General features: G+C 47.4%; 1 protein-coding gene across 1 annotated transcript in view; it reads left to right on the top strand.

Annotated features, from left to right (window-relative positions):
* cc2d1a (coiled-coil and C2 domain containing 1A) overlaps positions 1-18890 on the top strand; it is a 104287-nt gene that overhangs the window by 66366 nt on the left and 19031 nt on the right. The window contains exons 21-24 of the mRNA XM_072491120.1: positions 349-448; positions 3128-3218; positions 5995-6126; positions 8553-8608. Coding sequence (XP_072347221.1) covers positions 349-448; positions 3128-3218; positions 5995-6126; positions 8553-8608 — 379 coding nt within the window. The remainder of the gene's footprint in view (positions 1-348; positions 449-3127; positions 3219-5994; positions 6127-8552; positions 8609-18890) is intronic.

Below are 18890 nucleotides of genomic sequence, written 5' to 3'. Positions count from 1 at the left end.
ATGAATAAAAAAAATAGTTGGAGGAGGATTTAGGTCAAGCAGTTGGATTTGGGGGGCCAAGGAATGGAGTTGGCAAGAGCCAGAGTTGATGTGCGCAATGGGTTGGTTAACCGCGGAAACGGAGTGGTGGCGGAGGTAAAACAGAGAGGGGTGGCGATCACGGGGTGTGATGAGGAAAGGGCTAGCCGCCCACCATTTCTTTCTGATACGGAAGACCGCGGCACTGCTTTGAAATGGCAACAGGGGCATTTCAAACACTTCACGCAGCAGCCTGCTTCAATGAGTCGTTTGCTCTCAACTATTGAGCATAAACGGTGCTATAATAATCACTTTTTGTCGTCTAACCAGAATTTAATGGACAGTTCAAGCTGAACATCAACCGGGGACATCGAGCATTCAAACGAGTAGTACAGACCAAGGGAATTAAATTTGAAATACTCCATAAAGGGTATGTTCCATTTTACGGGAGAGTGTTTGGTTTAGAAACTTTGACTGTTGGTTTGATACAGTTCTTGATCATTCTTTAGTATGATACGGCCTGATGTTCTGAAACCAGTCACAAGGAGGCACTTGAGGGCAGCAGTTGTGACGCAGTAACTCCATACAGTGAAAGGCCATTTCTCCACCGTATCACTCGCTTACAGTTTTAGAGCCGAGAATATTCACGCAGTTTGTGCAAGCTGAAAATCAATGTCACCTTATTTCCTTTCGTACCAAATCTCAGCTTGTGTACGTTTTGCCCCACAGCTTGTCCAAGGTACTGTCAAGGAAGGTGAGAGGTCTGGCTGAATTGTAGCCAGGAGCAGTCATGCGAAGTGTTCTTCCCCATTCTGTTTTTCTCCTTCGCCCCTACAATTCTGCCTGCATTTGAGAATTGTACCTGTTGCAGGGTCGGTTTTTAACGTTAGGACCTTTATCATTTGTGGAGTTGATTTTTGTTTTCTGTCTGTAGTTTTAAGAAGTAAACTTGAAAGTAAGGTGAATAAGTCCACTTGCTTTACTCCCTCCTATCCCATGATTGCCGTTCTTAGAGGTGGCGTTAGATTCAAAGAAGAGAATCATGAAATTTACAGTGCAGAAGGAGACCATTTGGCCCATCGAGTCTGCGCCGGCCCTTGGAAGTGCACCCCACTTAAGCCCACACCTCCACCATATCCCCGTAACCCCACTTAATCTTGTTGGACACTAAGGGCAACTTATCATGGCCAATCCACCTAACCTGCACATCTTTGGACTTGTGGGAGGAAACCGGAGCACCCGGAGGAAACCCACGTAGACACAGGGAGAATGTGCTGATTCCGCACAGACAGTGACCCAGCGGGGAATCAAACCCGAGACCCTGGTGCTGTGAAGCAACAGTGCTAGCCACTGTGCTACCGTGCTTCCCAGCAATCTGCCAGGGAAGATTGCTTTCCTTCATCAGTGGCTGCTGCCACCAGCTTGTAGGAACAGGAGTAGGCCATTCAGCCCATCGAGCCTCTCCTACATTCCAGAACCACATCCCTTGACACCCTACACTAACAAGAACGCCTTGATCACCTTCTGAGAAAGATGCAGACTTTCTCTCACCTTTGTGAGGAATGAATGCTTCCTGATTTCATTCCTGAATGCTCAGCTCTGATTTGAAGACCCTGGGCTGAATTCTCTGCCGTTGGGATTCTCCGTTTTGCTGGCAGCCCGGGGGTTTCCCGATGGCGTGGGCTGCCCCACAATGGCAAACCCCATCGATCAACCGGCGAAACGGAGAATCCCGACGGCGTGGTGAACCAGGGGCCCGATTCTCCGACCCCCCACCGGGTCGGAGAATTGCCGTGGGCTGGCGTGAATCCGGCCCCCGCCGTGTCCCGAATTCTCCGCCACCAGAGATTCGGCGGGGGCGGGAATCGCGCCGCGCCGGTCGGCGGGCCCACCCCCGGCGATTCTCCGGCCCGCGATGGGCCGAAGCCCCGCCGCTGTCAACCCACGCCAGCCGGTGTGGATTAAACCACCTACCTTACCGGTGGGACAAGGCAGCGCGGGGAGGCTCCGGGGTCCTGGGGGGGGGGGGGGGGGCGCGGGGCGATCTGGCCCCGGGGGGTGCCCCCGCGGTGGCCTGGCCCGCGATCGCCGCCCACCAATCCGCAGGCGGGCCTGTGCCGTGGGTCACTCTTTTTCTTCTGCCTTCGCCATGGTCTTCACTATGGCGGAAGCGGAAGAGACCCCCTCCCCTGCGCATGCGCGGGGATGATGTTAGCAGCCGCTGACGCTCCCGCGCATGCGTCGCCCAGCGAAGACCTTTCGGCGCCGGCTGGCGTGGCGCCAAAGGCCTTTCCCACCAGCCGGCGGAGCGAAAACCACTCCGGCGCCGGCCTAGCCCCTCAAGGTGAGGGCTTGGCCCCTAAAGGTGCGGAGACGTCCGCACCTTTGGGGCGGCCCGACACCGGAGTGGTTCCCGCCACTCCATTACGCCAGAACCCCCGCCCCGCCGGGTAGGGGAGAATCTCGCCCCAGAGATCTGGCAGGGCGTGACGGAGAATCCAGCCCCCCTGTCCCTTGTTCTGGGTTCCTCCACCAGAGGTAATAATGTTTCTCCCTCTCTATTTTTAAGCACTTTTAATAGCTCACCGTTCAACCTCCGAAATTCAAAAGAATATCACCATGTTTATGCGATCTGGCCCCACGATCCAGCTCCCATCATTTTGGTGTATCTGCGGCGCCCACATCCCAAAAACTAATAAAGAACAAAAGATCTTCAAATGGGGTTTGTATCCAATCTCTGTACAACTGGAGCGCAACCTCCTCCCCCTTTTTATATACAGTCAGTCCCCTTGAGGTAAAGGTCAAAATTCTATTAGCTTTTAAAATTATTTTTGTACCTGCCCACTACGTTTAGTGATTCCTAACCCTTGCGCCCCCCCCCCCCCCCCAATTGGCATTAAAATTATTCCGGTGTATCCTCCTCGAATGCAGAGGGGATGATCCAGTACTTCCACACACACAACTCGATTTGTTGCTTTTGACTATTCACTTAGCCTGTCCGTGTCCCTTTCAAACTCCAGCAATCATCTTACTGAGCATCCTAGCTTCATTCTCTGCTGGTAGTAAAGGGTGGGGGGAATATAATGATGCTGCGTTCTTCCTTTAACAGGGGTCTCTTCAAGAATGACCGAGTTGTGGGAACAGCTCAGCTCAAGCTGGACAAACTGGAGTCGCAGTGTGAGATTCGGGAAATCCTGGAGGTGAGATTTCAAAACTTTGTGAAGGACAGGCTGACGACATGCTAAGGGGCTCATTTTTGTGATCAATTGCCAGTTCGATACCTGAGGTTATGGAAACTGGAATTAGACCGCCGTTTAGGGGAGACCTTCATCTTGAAAGTTATAAAATCCTATAAAGCATCAATAAAACTGAACCTTAGTAAATCATTGTGGACTCTATCCGTATCCACCTATTCATTATCCTCTGAGTGACTGTGAAGACATTAGTGTAGCAAATTCAGAAGTGAACGGATAGTGGTTTTAACCTCCCACACAGGAGGTTCGTAAATAAAAATTGGAGCGCATGGGGTTGGGAGTAATAAACGGATTGCGAATTGGTGAACAGGCAGAAAACAGAGACACGGAATAAAGGGGTCATTATCCAGGGCAGTTAGGGATGGACAATAAATGCTGGATGAGCCTGGGTGAGACCGCATCTGGAGCATCGTGTACAGCTTTGGACTCCTTATCTACTCCCATCGAGGGAGTACAATGGGGGTTCTCCTGGGATGTCAGGATTGTCCTATGATGAGAAATTGAAGAAAATGGGCCTGTTTTCTCTAGCGTTTTGAAGAATGAGAGGTGATCTCATTGAATCCTACCAAATACTTACAGGGTGGATGTTGATGATTCCCCTGGCTGGTGAATCTAGAAGCAGGAGGACAAAGTCTCAGAATAAGGAGTAAGCCATTTTAGACTGAGATGAGGAGTTTGGTCACTTGAGGGCGATGAATCTTTGGAATTCTCTATCCCCGAGGGCTGTGGAAGCTCAATCTTTGAGCATACTCAAGACCGGAGTCAATACTAATGACATTGAGGGATATGGCGGTGGGGCGGGAAAGTAGCATTGATGGTCAACCATGATCTTATTGAATGGCTGATTGGGCTCAATGGGCTGAATGGCTTACTCCTTTTATGTTTTGTGAATGAACTGATTGAACGGTATAGGAAAGGTACCATGTAAACTCACCAGAATTGGCTCTCTGCTCATTGACCATTGTGTCTCAGTACTACCTTCAATCAGAATTGTAAATATTTGCGTTGCTTTTACTTCATCTCCATCCTAGCTGCCCAAGCTCAAGAGCACAGCTGTTCCCTCACGTTTCCTGTGACTAGGGTGGCCATCCTTGGCATTACACTTCCTGGCAATAAGAGCCGCTTTCACATGTACACTGGCACCCTGCTCTGCCTCTCCATCACTGCCCTTGACGCCACAAAACAGCACCATGTTGTTTACCTGACAGATCAGAGTGTTTTCTAATTGGTGAAATGTCAGGATGAGCAGGAAGATTTAATGTCCCAATTACAGATATCAGCAAATAATTAGTGGGAAGGTGCTATAAAAAAAAGACGGCTGAAGGAATACTGCCCTAAGGGGAGTATTGTGCTTGGAGAGCCAACACAGACTGAATGGGCTGAATGGCCTGCTGTGCTGTAACCGGTTTGTGATGAGTCATTTGACAATTGCAAAAGCTCTGGCTGGAATCCATCTGGATTACTGCATTTTGTTTTGAGCACGCTACCTCCCCAATATTGCAGTTGCCTTGGATGGGCTGCAGCTCCGATTCCACAAAAGTTATTCCGGGAGGAAAGCTGTTTAATTAATGAGGGCGGATTGAATCGGAGAGGCTGGTATTTCCCGGAGCATGGAAAATGAAGAGGTCATCTACTTGAGGCGTTTAGGAGTCGATCGAGAGAAACTATTTCTGCCGATGGGGGAATGAGTTCGGAACAAGTGGGCATAACTTTAAAATGAGAACTTGACTGTCCAAGGGGGAAGCACTTCTTCATGCACAGGTTATTAGAAATCTGGAACATACTTTCCAAAAAGCCATAGAGGCCGAGGGGGGGGGGGGGGGTAATTGAAAACTTGAGATTGATGGGTTTTGTTTGGGCAAGGATGTGATCGATGGTTCCACAACTGCAGCATGTAGCTGGGGATACGGTGATGGGACATGCTCCTGGGGTTGAAAGACCTACTCCGGTTCCCATCAGTTAGTGAATGCATAAAGAACTGTCTTCACAGCACGACTGAAACAACCCTCTTTGGCGAGGACAGGGAGGGGGTGGATGTGCAACTGGTATTAGACCTGGCACCCTTCCCTCGGAATTCTGGCTCCGACGTATGCTGTTTATGAAGGGGCAGTGTGCACTGAAGAACATGCTAAGCTGGCAGAGCAGCTGTCCGTCGCTGCCAGGCCCGTCGGATAGGCTCGCCAGGGCTGTCTCTTGAATTCATTCCTCCCAGTCCAGCTCTTCTCCCCACAAGTTCCTGGACGCAGTCAATGGAATTCGCTGTCCAAACTAGGATATTCCAAACCTTCAGTGCAGACTAACGGGAAAGAATATTAATTGGGTCGTTTTTTTTTTTGTGTGTGGGGAAAGCGAGAAGCAGGCTAAGTAAGGGAGGGGACCGGCGTGAACCTGATTGACAGCCTGCCTAGGAGAAAACGTCACTGTTTGTTGGCACTGCATTAAAATCAGCAGAGTTGTTAGACATCAAAATAACTTCAGCTAAACAATTTTATGTTGGCTTGGCAAGTGAAGAGGTTTTCATTGGGATTTTGTGATTCTATTTTTTTTACCGTCCGTTTCAATCATCCATTTTGGTTGTTTTCTCCTCTGCGTGGAAATTTTGGTAACTGGCAATTATCCCACCCCATCGCAACCAGCCTGCCTGCTTTCCATCTGATCGGACCGGCATGTTACAGAGTATAATATATCCTTATTAATATCAAACGCTTCAAATTCTTCCCAGATTTTGGATGGCCGGAAGTCGACCGGGGGCCGGCTGGAGGTGATTGTGAAGATCAGAGAGCCGCTGAGCTCCCAGCAACTGGAGAAAGTGACCGAGAAGTGGCTGGTCATTGACCCCCAGAGCTTGCCAGTGGTACGGTTCACGGTTACACTTGCATGATGTTCATTTACACTCACCTTGTAGATTCACGGGATCGGAGAGTACACAACGGGCAGAATTTTCTCTCGTTTAGGCAGAATGGCGCAACAGGCGGAAGCAAATGGTGTGGAAGCCGCCGGCCCCAAGCGCGGCTTCCTCCGCCATGTTTTTAGGGTCATGAGGACGAGCAAAAGAAAGGGTGGGTCCCGCGACACCACACTGGAGGGGTGCAGCACCCTCTTGGCATTGCCAGGGTGCTGCCTGGGCATGACCCTCTCCCCACTGGGGGATGTACTCACCTGTGAGTATCCAGCAGGTTCTTCTCACCAGGCAGGCATATGTCGTGGAGGACCTGTCGCGAAGTGACCTGATGGCGATATTTCAATTCATTCAAATGGTGACCTGATGTTCAATATCAGGATTCCCGTTGCGAAGAGTAGCACGGTAGCACAGTGGTTAGCACTGTTGCTTCACAGCGCCAGGGATCCGGGTTCGATTCCCGGCTTGGGTCACTGTCTGTGCGGAGTCTGCACGTTCTCCCCGTGTCTGCGTGGGTTTCCTCTGGGTGCTCCGGTTTCCTCCCACAAGTCCTGAAAGACGTGCTTGTTAGGTGAATTGGACATTCTGAATTCTCCCTCAGTGTACCCAAACAGGCGCCGGAATGTGGTGACTAGGGGATTTTCACAGTAACTTCATTGCAGTGTTAATGTAAGCCTACTTGTGACAATAAAGAATATTATAGGATCCAGATTCAATCCCAGCCCTGGGTCACTGTCCATGTGGAGTTTACACATTCTCCCCGTGCCTGCATGGTCTGGTCTCAACCCCACAACCCAAAAAGATGTGCAGGCTAAGTGGATTGGCCACGCTAAATTGCCCCTTAATTGGAAAGAAAAATTAGGTACTCTAAATTTATTTTAAAAAAGGATTTCCGTTGTGTCTTGTTGGGGGTTGGGACAATCTGAACAGGAAGACTCACCGATGTAAACCGTGTTTTGGGACACCTGAGGAATCCCCTGCTCCCGCTGATCCTGCATACCCCCGAAAACGGGAGTGGAAAACACCCCAGCACCCAACCCCCTCAGCTTGAAGGCTTTGTAGAACAGCCAATGTATCTGTGCGTTACTTCCACAGAGGTTGGTAGATGGGGAGGGAACACTGCGATTATCTGTGTAACTAATATCTTGGGCGAAATTCTCCGACCTGGATCGCCGGGGGCTGGCGTGAATCCTGCCCCCGCCGGTTGCCGAAGTCTCCGACACTGGAGATTCGGCGGGGGCGGGAATCGCGCCGGTTGGCGGCCCCCCCCCCCCCCCCCCCCCCCCCGCTCGATTCTCCGGCCCGGATAGGCCGATGTCACGCCGCCAAAATGCCTGTCCCGCCGGCGTAAATTAAATCACGTACCTTACCGGCGGGACAAGGCGGTGCGGGCAGGCTCCGGTGTCCTGGGGGGGGGGGGGCGCGGGGCGATCTGGCCCCGGGGGGTGCCCCCACGGTGGCCTGGCCCGCGATTGGGGCCCACCGATCTGCGGGGGGGCCTGTGCCGTGGGGGCACTCTTTCCCTTCTGCCTACGCCACGGTCTCCACCATGGCGGAGGCGGAAGAGACTCCCTCCACTGCGCATGCGCGGGAAACTGTCAGCGGCCGCTGACGTTCCCGTGCATGCGCCGCCCGGAGATGTCATTTCCGCGCCAGCTGGCGGGGCACCAAAGGCCTTTTCCGCCAGCTGGCGGGGCGGAAATTCCTCCAGCACCGGCCTAGCCCCTCAATGTTGGGGCTCGGCCCCCAAAGATGCGGAGCATTCCTCACCTTTGGGGCGGCGCGATGCCACGGACATCGCGCCGTTTTCGGAGAATTTCGCCCCTGTGTCTATGAAAATGTAATTATGAAAAGTTTAGATCCCCCAAGGTTCTGCATTCTTGTGACCGTGTTATTGCTTACTCAATGTTGACTCTGTTATTGCATGTCTTAGCTCCAACTTTGTGCTGACAATCAGCCAGATTGAGTAAGCCAGTAACTAAACAAAATGTAGCTGGCTGTCTCTTGTGGTTAAAGTGAGGGCCAGAACCCTGTACAAAGACAGTAAAATATACTCACTTGGATTACAAAATGGTCCATAAGTCACAAGGAGCTTTGCCCAGCTCCCACACAGCAGATGACTGGTCCCTGTCGGAGTGGAGAAGCTCTAATAGATTATTGGTGCTGTAGTTTTTTTTTTTCTCCATGGGTCCAGCAGGCAGCTGCCCCATTGGATTGCATCATTGGGTGGGGAATGGTGGGCTTTGACTGACATCCCTCCGCTGAATAGCGGAGCATTCCTGCCTGTGGGACTCTCCCAACATCGTGATTTTTGTTTGTCGCTGGGCTAGCAGGCTCAATAACAGAAGATGTCGAATAAAACCAAACTTGTTCCCTTTCAGATTGCGGTTCCAAAGCCAAGGGAACAGCGAGATCCTCCACAGGTGGTGGGCGGAAGGTAGGTTTCGATCCGCATTAGTACCGTTCCTTCTAGGAGGGAATTGGACCCCGCAATGGCATCGCAACCTTAAAATTTAAACTACCCAACAAAAATGAGGGGGCGGGGATGGGGGGGTGGTGTTGTTGGTATGTGGTGGGGACTGATATGTTATCATGAACTAGGACTGGCTAACACTTTGATTCCTGAAGTAAAGTCAAACATCTGTTGAGTCACTCCTCCTTAAATCCTCCTCTGGAGCTGAGCTGCCAGGAGAGCCCAAAGCACTTGCAATTTTAGCGAAGGGAAGCTCACCATTGAAGCTTCATCGATGGCTGCCATAGGGCAAGTTTGATGGGCCAAATGTTCTTGCAACTCTGGGCTTTTATACATTGCATCTTTCCTATTGTTCATAACATGTGTAATTTTTAAAGTGGCTTTCCTCAGTTCATGAAACACTCCTGCATTTCCTTCACGGAATGCTTTCTCTGCCTGCTTGGAGATTTCTGGACCTCTACGAATCCCATTTTGAAAATAAATTATCCGTAACCCGCGCGTCTGCTTTGAGAAGCTGGAACAAAGCATCAAACCCGAGCAACAGGTTTGTGCTTCCTCCGGTCAGCACGGTTTATTGGATCAGAGGGAAATGTGCAATAGGGGAGTAATAGGGAGCGTTGCCAGTTAAAGATTTGCAGCTAATCGAGCCGGCACTGCGTGGAAAGCAAAGGGAGCATATTTATCTATCACTGGTTTCTGAATTGAGAGTTCAGTGGTGCTTGGAAATGTCCTGTGTTTTCTTGCGATCGTACAGACGGTGATAATGCACCACATCTGGCAAAGTAACCTGATGACTCTCACTCTTCTCCCCTTCTAATGGTGACTCAGTCTTGACATCCATCTCCTGCAATATCCAGATTAAATCCGATCGTACTGCCAAATTTTGTCTGGTAGTACACAGCTTGAGTATTGCTGAAGAAAGAGACACATTGCCAATGGTTTCCGTCTTTCACTCTATCAGGAGAGTTTGCAAGAATACCAATCATAATGGGACCACAACGGAAAGACAGTGCTGATTCGTTGGTTAGAAGAGGTGTTGCCATGGAGGGTGCAACAGGGAACAGTTAACTACCAAGCTTTTGTTCAAATTCAAACCAGGCAGGTCAAGGCATTCATTTACTTGACCAATCCCAGTTCTCCATGCCAACGCCTCTACCAATCAGAGTCCACTTACCAACCAATCAGCACACTCGTACACTGCAGAATAAATGTTGCTCCTTTTTACTATTGGTATTCTTGCGAACTGACTTGATGAGTACAAGATTAAAAGGTTTGATGACATGTGTCTTTTTTCAGCAAAGTGTCTATATAATCAAAAAAAAAATAGATGAACAGGTGACCAATCTGCATCTGAAAGAGAAAAGTTTATCTTTCTTCAAATTTGACGTGCCCTTGACAAATCTTTACGGTTTTTCTCTCACAGTCTAACTGCGTTTGCCGTATTTTCAGTTTGTTCCACATTCATGATGTTGGAGGGGGTTTACAATTTTCTTTTCACCCAAGAGTGAAAATATGCCAGTTCTAGTTTTAGTGATGAGTCAATGGAGGGACTTTAATCAATCTCTCTCTCTCTCTCTCTCTCTCTTTCAAAGTAGAGAGCCCGCAGTGCATTATAAACTAATTACATGGGGGTTAATCCATGGCAGAATCCTACACATTCGGAAAAGGCCTTAATTAGTTTGTCCATGCACTGATTTAACCTGAAAGGTTTGAAGCCTGACGTTTCCACCCATTTCCTCCTGACTGGTCGGACCAGAACTGACTGGTTTAGTTTCACTAGCCCGGGTTTCTTTCACCGGCAAGAAGATTATACATCATAAGCTGCAGCATCTGGTGCACCAGTCTGACCAGTAATAATCTGCTCTGTATTATTTTGCATGCAGTCAAACGGAACAACCATTGTGACCCAGCTGAGTATTTTCCAGTGCCCATGTCAGCGTGTAAGAGTGCGGTAATCGAGGATTACATAATGATACCTGGTTGAAACCTACTTCGTTCCTTTGTCAATCGTATTTCTAAATTGTTCAGGAACACATTTTTAAAGTTTTTCTAAAAGAATAGATGGTTTCCCTAATCAACTAGTATCATTAATCCTTACTTAAAATCAGTGCGCTGTTGAAGGTCGCCGTTCTTTCCATGTTGTGACTTAATCTTTCAAACGTATGTTTTGTCTTTCACTAATGGTTTTTAAGAAATTAGAGACCCTAACTGATTTTGCGGTGAATATTGTTTTTTTAATTTAAAGTACCCAATTACTTTTTTCCCCAATTAAGGGGCAATTTAGCGTGGCCAATCCACCTACCCTGCACATCTTTTTGGGCTGTGGGGGTGAGGCCCACGCAGACACTGGGAAAATGTGCGAACTCCACACGGACAGTGACCCCGGGCGGGGACCGAACCCGGGTTCTCGCCGCTGTGAGGCAGCAGTGCTAACCACCGTGCTGCCCACCCTTAATGTATATTGTAAAAGTTCACTTCACCTCAACTGATGTACAAGTCATTTGACATTGTGCATCGCAGGTGCCTGAAGGGCTAGTCAGCTGTGTTACTGTAACCCCAGAATCCATGGATCAAATCCCATTCACGTCATTGAATGATGGCCATTTTAAAACATGCCATAGGTTGACGCAGGTGCATTCGGTGATGGAGTGCAGGCGCAGGGGTAACGGAGTCGGAATGAAATACATAAAATAACCTGAAAATCATCTTCAACCACTAAGCCTGACCTCTGGCACTATCCTATTTTAATGGAAAGTCAGATGTACAATTAGCATTCCTTTAGAGCTGATTTGCATCAGTACATAATGTTGTACATCTCATTTGTTGGGAAACTGAACACAGACCTTTGAATATCTGGAATAAGTCAAGTTTAATGCTTCTGCCGATGGCCATATAGCAATAAAAAGTGAGAACAAGGTCCACACAAGAGTGCTCCCGTTCATTCCTTCCTGTCCCATTGAAACCCAACACCTCACAAAAGCCAGTCTGCGAGTTTCAAACTGTGTTTTTATGTCTTTCATCTCTGAGAACAATAAAGATGTCCAGTGCCTGCTCCTTATCAGGCTGAAAACAAGCAGCAATAAAACAGGCTCTAAAGTCACTATTGCTGCTTTTGCTGAATAGGATGGGATAGGGGTGGGGGTCATTCTATGATAATTCTCCCTCTAATTGGAAACTGGCACCATGATAATTAGCCTAACCAGGGGCAGATCTATGATAGTTACTGCAACGTCTCTACAGTACAAGACGAAATCGATGAGCAAATCTGGTTTGATCTGATTAAAGGACAAGGGACGTTGGGACTGAATGACCCTTCCTGTCCCAATGTAAACAGTGGTGAAAAAGTGGTGGGGGGGGAAAAGGGGGGGGAAATACAGAGAGTCATAATTAATGGTGTTAATTCACAGACTCCATTAACCTTTTTCTTCTGCATTCTCCAAGGATCTCAGCACTTATAGGTACATTACGATGCCCCAAGAACCCCCCCCCCCCCCAGGGAAATCTGGGCTGTTAAATGGAATGTTAAATGTTTCTAGAGCCTTGGCTGTTCAGTTCAGTAGCTACTCATGTTTTAATTTTTAATTTCCTTTTCAGATCCTCAATTTGCACTTTAATTTAATGCAGCAAAAATCCTGAGCCAGCTCTCCTGCAGATCTCCAAACCAAAAACCCGGTGTCTTTTTTTTTCATGTATTGCTCTTTGAGCCCGAGTTGAGATTTTGTTTTATAAAGTTTCAACCTGGGGTCAGGAGTCTGTGACGGAAGTCCCAAGCCAAGTTCCCTGGAAAATGCAGACATCTTCAGATTCACTGAACAAGAAGTCCAAGCACTGCACTCTAGTCCAAGTGAAATATACCATCTATTGTTTTATTTCACATCCAGTATCTTTGCCAGTATGGAAAAACTGGAAGATAAAATTCTGGAAATATGCAACGGATCAGTCAGTATCTGGAGAGAGAGAGAGAGAGAGGACAGGTTTAACATTTCTGGTCCAGACTCTGCGTCGGAAATGGAAAAGAAAGGCAGGGAAATCTCCCTTTTGAGGTGAAGTGTGTAAAAGCCAATAAGTCACAAAATCATCTTCACAGGCCTTCCAAACGGTGATAGCGGCTGTTCGACTCTCCTCCAGATCCAAGGTTTTGTCCAGTAGCACAGAGTTTCTCTCCTTAGCCGTTTGAGAATTGTAACTCTGCATTACAAAGCGCCTGCTGTGTCTGCCTGCAAACCTTCCGGGCAATACTAACAGAAGGGGAAGATGACCGTCTTTTTGATTTGTCTACTAATCTCGGTTACACATCACTTGATTATTTTGCAAGTGTTCAGCAGACGGCGAAGGCCATCGAATTCGCCAAACAGTTTAGACAGTGTGTCGATCATTTTCAAAAAATCTTTATTAGTGTCACAAGTAGGCTTAGTAGCCTGTTCGGGTACACTGAGGGAGAATTCAGAATGTCCAATTCACCTAACAAGCACGACTTGTGGGAGGAAAACGGAACACCCGGAGGAAACCCGCACAATTTTTGTTCTGTATCTCTGCACAATTCTGCTGAACACTGATCCATCCAGTGCAAGAGATTGCATCCTCTTTCTTACCGTATTTATTAGGAAATTTCTATTTTTATATTGTTGTGCCTTTCTAGTTTTATCATATAATAGTTTTCTACACAAATAGCTCAAAAGTTTTGAAGTGTTACAGCCGTTCTGGTCTTAAATTAATGAAATAGGAGAACCTACCATTGGGTATCTATATCCATGTTTGATATTCTGCCGATCAGCCATTTAAGTGATTTTAGTGGAATATAATATACGTGTCTGTTAGCATTTCACTTGGTTTATTTTTGATTCAACAGTAAATTTATCATTGATAGATATCTGACCTATTCTATTTATTAGGAAAGATGATTTTCAACACTTGAGTCTCGGTGCATTAAGATTAGGTATCTGGGCAGGCGATTACTCCTCACAGTAGAAATGCAACTGTGCCCCTCAATCATGTTAACCACCTTCACCAGTCCACCCCACCAAAACACCCACCAAAACACCCAGCTGATTCATGCAACCACCCCCCCCCCCCCCCCCCACTCCCTCAAACTGTCCCTCTGCCTTACCTTGTCCTAATTGTGAAACAGTCTTCCTTAATCTTACTGGTAGTTTGCTTACCTAGCTGAAACCATATTATAGCACTTTGGATATAGAATAACGCAGTGTAGAAGAAAGCTATTCGACGCATCGAGTCTGCACTGACTCTTTTTAATAGAGCAATTCACAATTCAATGCAGCTCCTTTCTCCATATCCCTGTGCCTTGTTCTCCAGCACTTCAGACTGAGCTAATAATGGGACATTGTAAAGCTTTTAATTTTATTAAATAAGGATACTGCAGTATGTTCCAACACTAAGTCCTGCTCCCTTGCCTTATCTTTCATCAATCTCTATTGCCTCTCCAATTGCCAATGTGTAGAGCATTCAAATCCCTCACCTGCAGATTGCTCTCTGGGTTTGCCCCGGCCTACATGCCGGTTCAGCTCCGTGGTTAGCACCCGTTCCTTAAAAGTCAAGGGTTCAAATTCCACTCCAGAGATTACAGCACTTAGTCCAGGCTAACACACTAGCGCTGTTCTGAGGGAATGCTGCATTGTTGGAGGTGCCAATTTTCAGATGACGCTTTAAACCGAGGCCCTGTCCATTATCCTGACCAGTATTTCCCCCTCCACCAACATCATCAGAGGAACAGATTATCAGGTGCTTGCTGTTTGTAGGACCTGCTGTGTACAAATTGGCTACACTTTTTCCCCGTCTGTAATAACAACACCGAGACTTAAAAACGTATTTTTATCAGTGGAGCGCCTAGAGACATTCTGAGGACATGAAGGGGGCTGGCGTTATTTTCCATTCCAGCAGCTCCCCTCGCTCTATTTGCATTCTTTGTGCATCCCTCACGACCACCCCCTCCCCAACACAGCACTCCCAATATTTTGTGGATTTTCTGATCCTGAAATTCCAGCTTGAAGTCAATGGAACTTTGGTTTGTCGAATTTTCCTGTTCTGCCCGTGACGATTCCTGTCACAGGCGGAACTGGAAAATTCCAGCCTGTCTCTCTCTCTCCACCTTTTTTTCCCCTAAAATTTAGAGTACCCAATTCATTTTTTCCAATTAAGGAGCAATTCGGCGTGGCCAATCCACCTACCCTGCACATCTTTGGGTTCTGGGGGTGAAACCCACGCAAACACGGGGAGAATGTGCAAACTCTACGCAGACAGTGACCCAGAGCCGGGATCGAACCTGGGACCTCGGCTCCGTGAGGCAGCAGGGCTAACCCACTGCGCCACCGTGCTGCCCTCTCTCCACCTTTCTAACATCTCATTCAAGTCGACCTCTCTAACCATTACTTTAGTACTCCCTCCAACATTCGGTGTGTTACTCAAGTACAGGTTGCTGTGGTTTGTACCTAAGCAGAGTTTTTTTTTCTGATACTTTGACCTGATTAGAAGCTTAAAAATATATTTTGCTACAGTTCATGCATACTTTATCTGTGCATTGTAAGGTCTAATGAAAGCAAGATGTTGTGTATCGATGGGAGCTTTAGAGAGGACTGATGCAAACAGGGGGGAAAACTTGAGATGATTTAGCACCTTTCATCATCTGCGGAAATCCCAAAGTGCTTTTCGGCCAAAGAAGTACTGCTGAATGCATGCAGTCCCTGTTGTAGAAAGATGTGTAGAAAGGGTTTTGGGCGCAGCCAAGTATTCTCCAGCAAATATTGCCAGTGAAGAGCATTTGAGCCCTTCGAGTGCAGAGGATAGTGAGTTGATGGATATACTAAAACCAGCGTGGAGCTACTGTACACTTTGCAATCTGGGAGAAAGCAAATTGTGGTCAGTTCAAAGCAACATGAGCAACATTTTTACTTTTTTAAAAGTTCAATAGGAAAGTATTCAAAAAGTAAGACTTTGAGGGAAATGGGGGACACGTGGTCACGGGTCTCTGAAATTATGTTTGAGTTCCATTGAGACTGGATGCGTGCTGGAGGACCGAAGAACGGCCAGGGCAATCTCCATTTTCAAAGAGATGTGACTGACCCTCTCGGTAATTACAAGTTATACATTTTTAAAATGGGAAATAAGTCTTCACTCAAAGGTATTAAATCCACGGATCAGAAGAAAATAAATAGAAGCCGCCAGCAAAGAATTCTGAAAGGACAATGGCATTTGACCAGCGTGTTGGCATTCTCTGAGATGTTGACTTATGGTGGATGTGGTGGCCACGGACATTGAGAAAGCCTTTTGCCTGGAGATTATTGGAGAAGGTTATGGAATTAAGAGGAGTGTAGCCAGCTGGAACAAAATTGGTTAGGAGGTGAAAGCAAAGAGTTCAGTCCTGATTTATAACTTTCCCTTTGCCAGGTGGTTGGCGAGTGAGGGCCCAGTGACTTACCCTGTCTCTACCTTCCAACCCTGTTGTCACCTTAACATCTTTTGAGCGCAGATGGGGCACCTGTAGGTAGGAATTAAACCTTGTTTAATTCTGCAGCTTGAGGGTTGATGTCTTTCTTACATTAAAGACGATGTAAATGTTTGCTGTTACTATTGTGATTGAAACATGGACCATGACCATATTTAAGGATAGATTAAACAGGCGGTTAGCACAAAGATAATTCAAGGATATGGGCAGGAACATGTATTTATGCTTCACACAATAACCAATGCAGATAAGTGAAGCCAAACAACCTGTTCCCATGTTGTAACTTCCGCACAATACACCTGCAGCCCTGGATCTAGTCTCCTCTTGAAGGATTTTATTCTTTAGCCTGTACTTCATGGTTCTATTCCCAGCTGGCCTTGGTGTTGGTTGAGGGAGGAATATTGGCCCAGACACCAGGGAGAACTCCCCTGCTTTCCTTTGAAATAGTGCCACGGAGTCTCTTATGCTCACCTGAGAGGGCAGATGGGGACTCGGTTTAGCTTCTCTCCCAGAAGACTGGAGTGTCAGCTTAGATTTTTGTAGGCGAGTCTGTGGATTGGGTTTCAAACTCGGCCTTTTTGATTCCAAACTGAGAGGTTTAGGAGGAAACGTTGCTAGAACTGGAATGTTTTTCTAAAGAATAATGTTGTACTTAATGAGGATGCCAACACACTAGCCAAGATAAGGGTTCATTGAGTTGGGGGTTACTACATTAGCATGGATAGAGGATTGGTTAATAGTTAGAAAACAGAATAGGCATAAGCGAGGCTCTTTCAAGTTGGCAGGTGGTGAATAGTAGAGTGCCTCGAGGATCTGACCTGGGGCCTCCGCTATTTACAAATCTATATTAATAACTTGGATGATAAGAGACCAATGTATCTACATTTGCTGATGATACCAAGCTAGATGGAAAGGTAGACTGTTTGGAAGACACCGGGTGCCAAGAGATATAGACAGGTGAGCGGGCAACAAGGTGGTGGATGGATTATAATACAGGGAAGTGTGAAGTTATTCACGTGCATTGTAAGAATAGAAAAGCAAAATGTTTTTAATAGATGAGAAACTTGTCAAGTGTTGGTGTTCAAAGTGACTTGGGTGTGCTTGTACAAGGAACTCGGAAAGGTAGCATGCAAGTGCAGCGAGCAATTAGGAAGGCAAATGGCATCTATTGCAAGCGGACTGGGGAACATGAATGAACTCTTGCTGCAGTTGTACAGGGTTCTGGTGAGACAGCATCTGGTGTAGTGTGTGCAGTCCTGGTCTCCACATTTCAGAAAGGATATTCTTGCATTCTTGCAGCAAAGGTTCACTAAATCCGTCCCTGGGATGAGGGAGTTAGCTTCTGATGAGTTGAGTACATTTTATGCTGATGAGAGGCGCTTTCATTGGAACCTGCAAAGTTCTGAAGGGGTTTGATGGAGTGGACACTGAGAGATTGTTTCTGTTGGTCGGGGGAATCTGATTCTTTGCAATTCTCTCGACCCCAGAAGGTTGTGAATGCTTTGTTGTTGAATACATTTAAGGCCGGCATAGACAGATTTTTGGTGTCTGGGGGAATTGAGGGATGGGGGGAGCAGGCTGGGAAATGGAGTGAAGGCCAAGATCAGCCATGATCGTAATGGCTGGCGGAGCAGTAAGCTCGATGGGGAGTATGGTCTACTGCTCCTAATTCTTGTGTCTGTGTGTGTGTCTCTTTGAAATGAAAATGAAAATCGCTTATTGTCACGAGTAGGCTTCAATGAACTTACTGTGAAAAGCCCCTAGTCGCCACATTCCGGCGCCTGTTCGGGGAGGCTGGTACGGGAATCAAACCGTGCTGCTGGCCTGCCTTGGTCTGCTTTAAAAGCCAGCTATTTAGCCCAGTGTGCTAAACCAGCAACTTGCTAATGGAGTTCACAGTAATAGGTGCAGGCACTTCTACTTTTAAAGTGGAGCAGGAATTGGAGTCAGAATTACAAAGTCGTAAGCTGCCTTGGCTTCTATGTACCTTATGTTCGTAGAATCATAGAATTTACAGAGCAGAAGGAAGCCACCATTCAGCCCATCGAGTCTGCACCAGCTCTTGAAAAGAGCACTAAGCCAACACCTCCACCCTATCCCCATAACCCATTAAACCCAGCTAACCTTTTTTTGAACACTTAAGGGCAATTTATCATGGCCAATCCACCTAACCTGCACATTGTTGGACTGTGGGAGGAAACCGGAGCACCCGGAGGAAACCCACGCAGACACGGGGAGAACATGCAGACTCCGCACAGACAGTGACCCAAGCTGGAATCGAACCTGGGACCCTGGAGCTGTGAAGCAACGGTGCTAACCACTGAGCTACCGTGCTGCCCTATCATTACAGCTTTCCAGTTGGACACGGCTTCTCAATTTCAATTGCTGCTATACCAACTGCATTAGTCAGTCGGGATTCAAAATGCACTCTGGAGTACCACAGTTAATTCATGATCAAAGCAAAGGAAGGCGGCATTTGGCCAAGTTGAGCCTCTGCGCTTTGGTTTTGTCACTAAGCCCGAGGCTCATCCCATTCCCTCACACCCTAATAGTTCATGCCCAGTTAATGTGTACCAAGGCAACGAGAGCGAGTGGGGAAAAAGTTTGCGAATTCTGTTGACCTACTGGGTTCGCAACCAGTTTACAGTGGCGGCTCCACTTCATAATTTGGGTTGTCCTGTGTTTGTGAAGGGTGCAGCATAGGCCTTTGCTGATCACAGGTCTGCAGTTTCTCTCTCCGGAATAAAACACACAACTTCACCATTCACTCCTATTTTTGAACCAGTG

Source organism: Scyliorhinus torazame, chromosome 27, assembly GCF_047496885.1.
Source record: "Scyliorhinus torazame isolate Kashiwa2021f chromosome 27, sScyTor2.1, whole genome shotgun sequence".
Taxonomy (NCBI): domain Eukaryota; kingdom Metazoa; phylum Chordata; class Chondrichthyes; order Carcharhiniformes; family Scyliorhinidae; genus Scyliorhinus; species Scyliorhinus torazame.
This window is presented reverse-complemented; position numbering and strand designations above follow the sequence as displayed.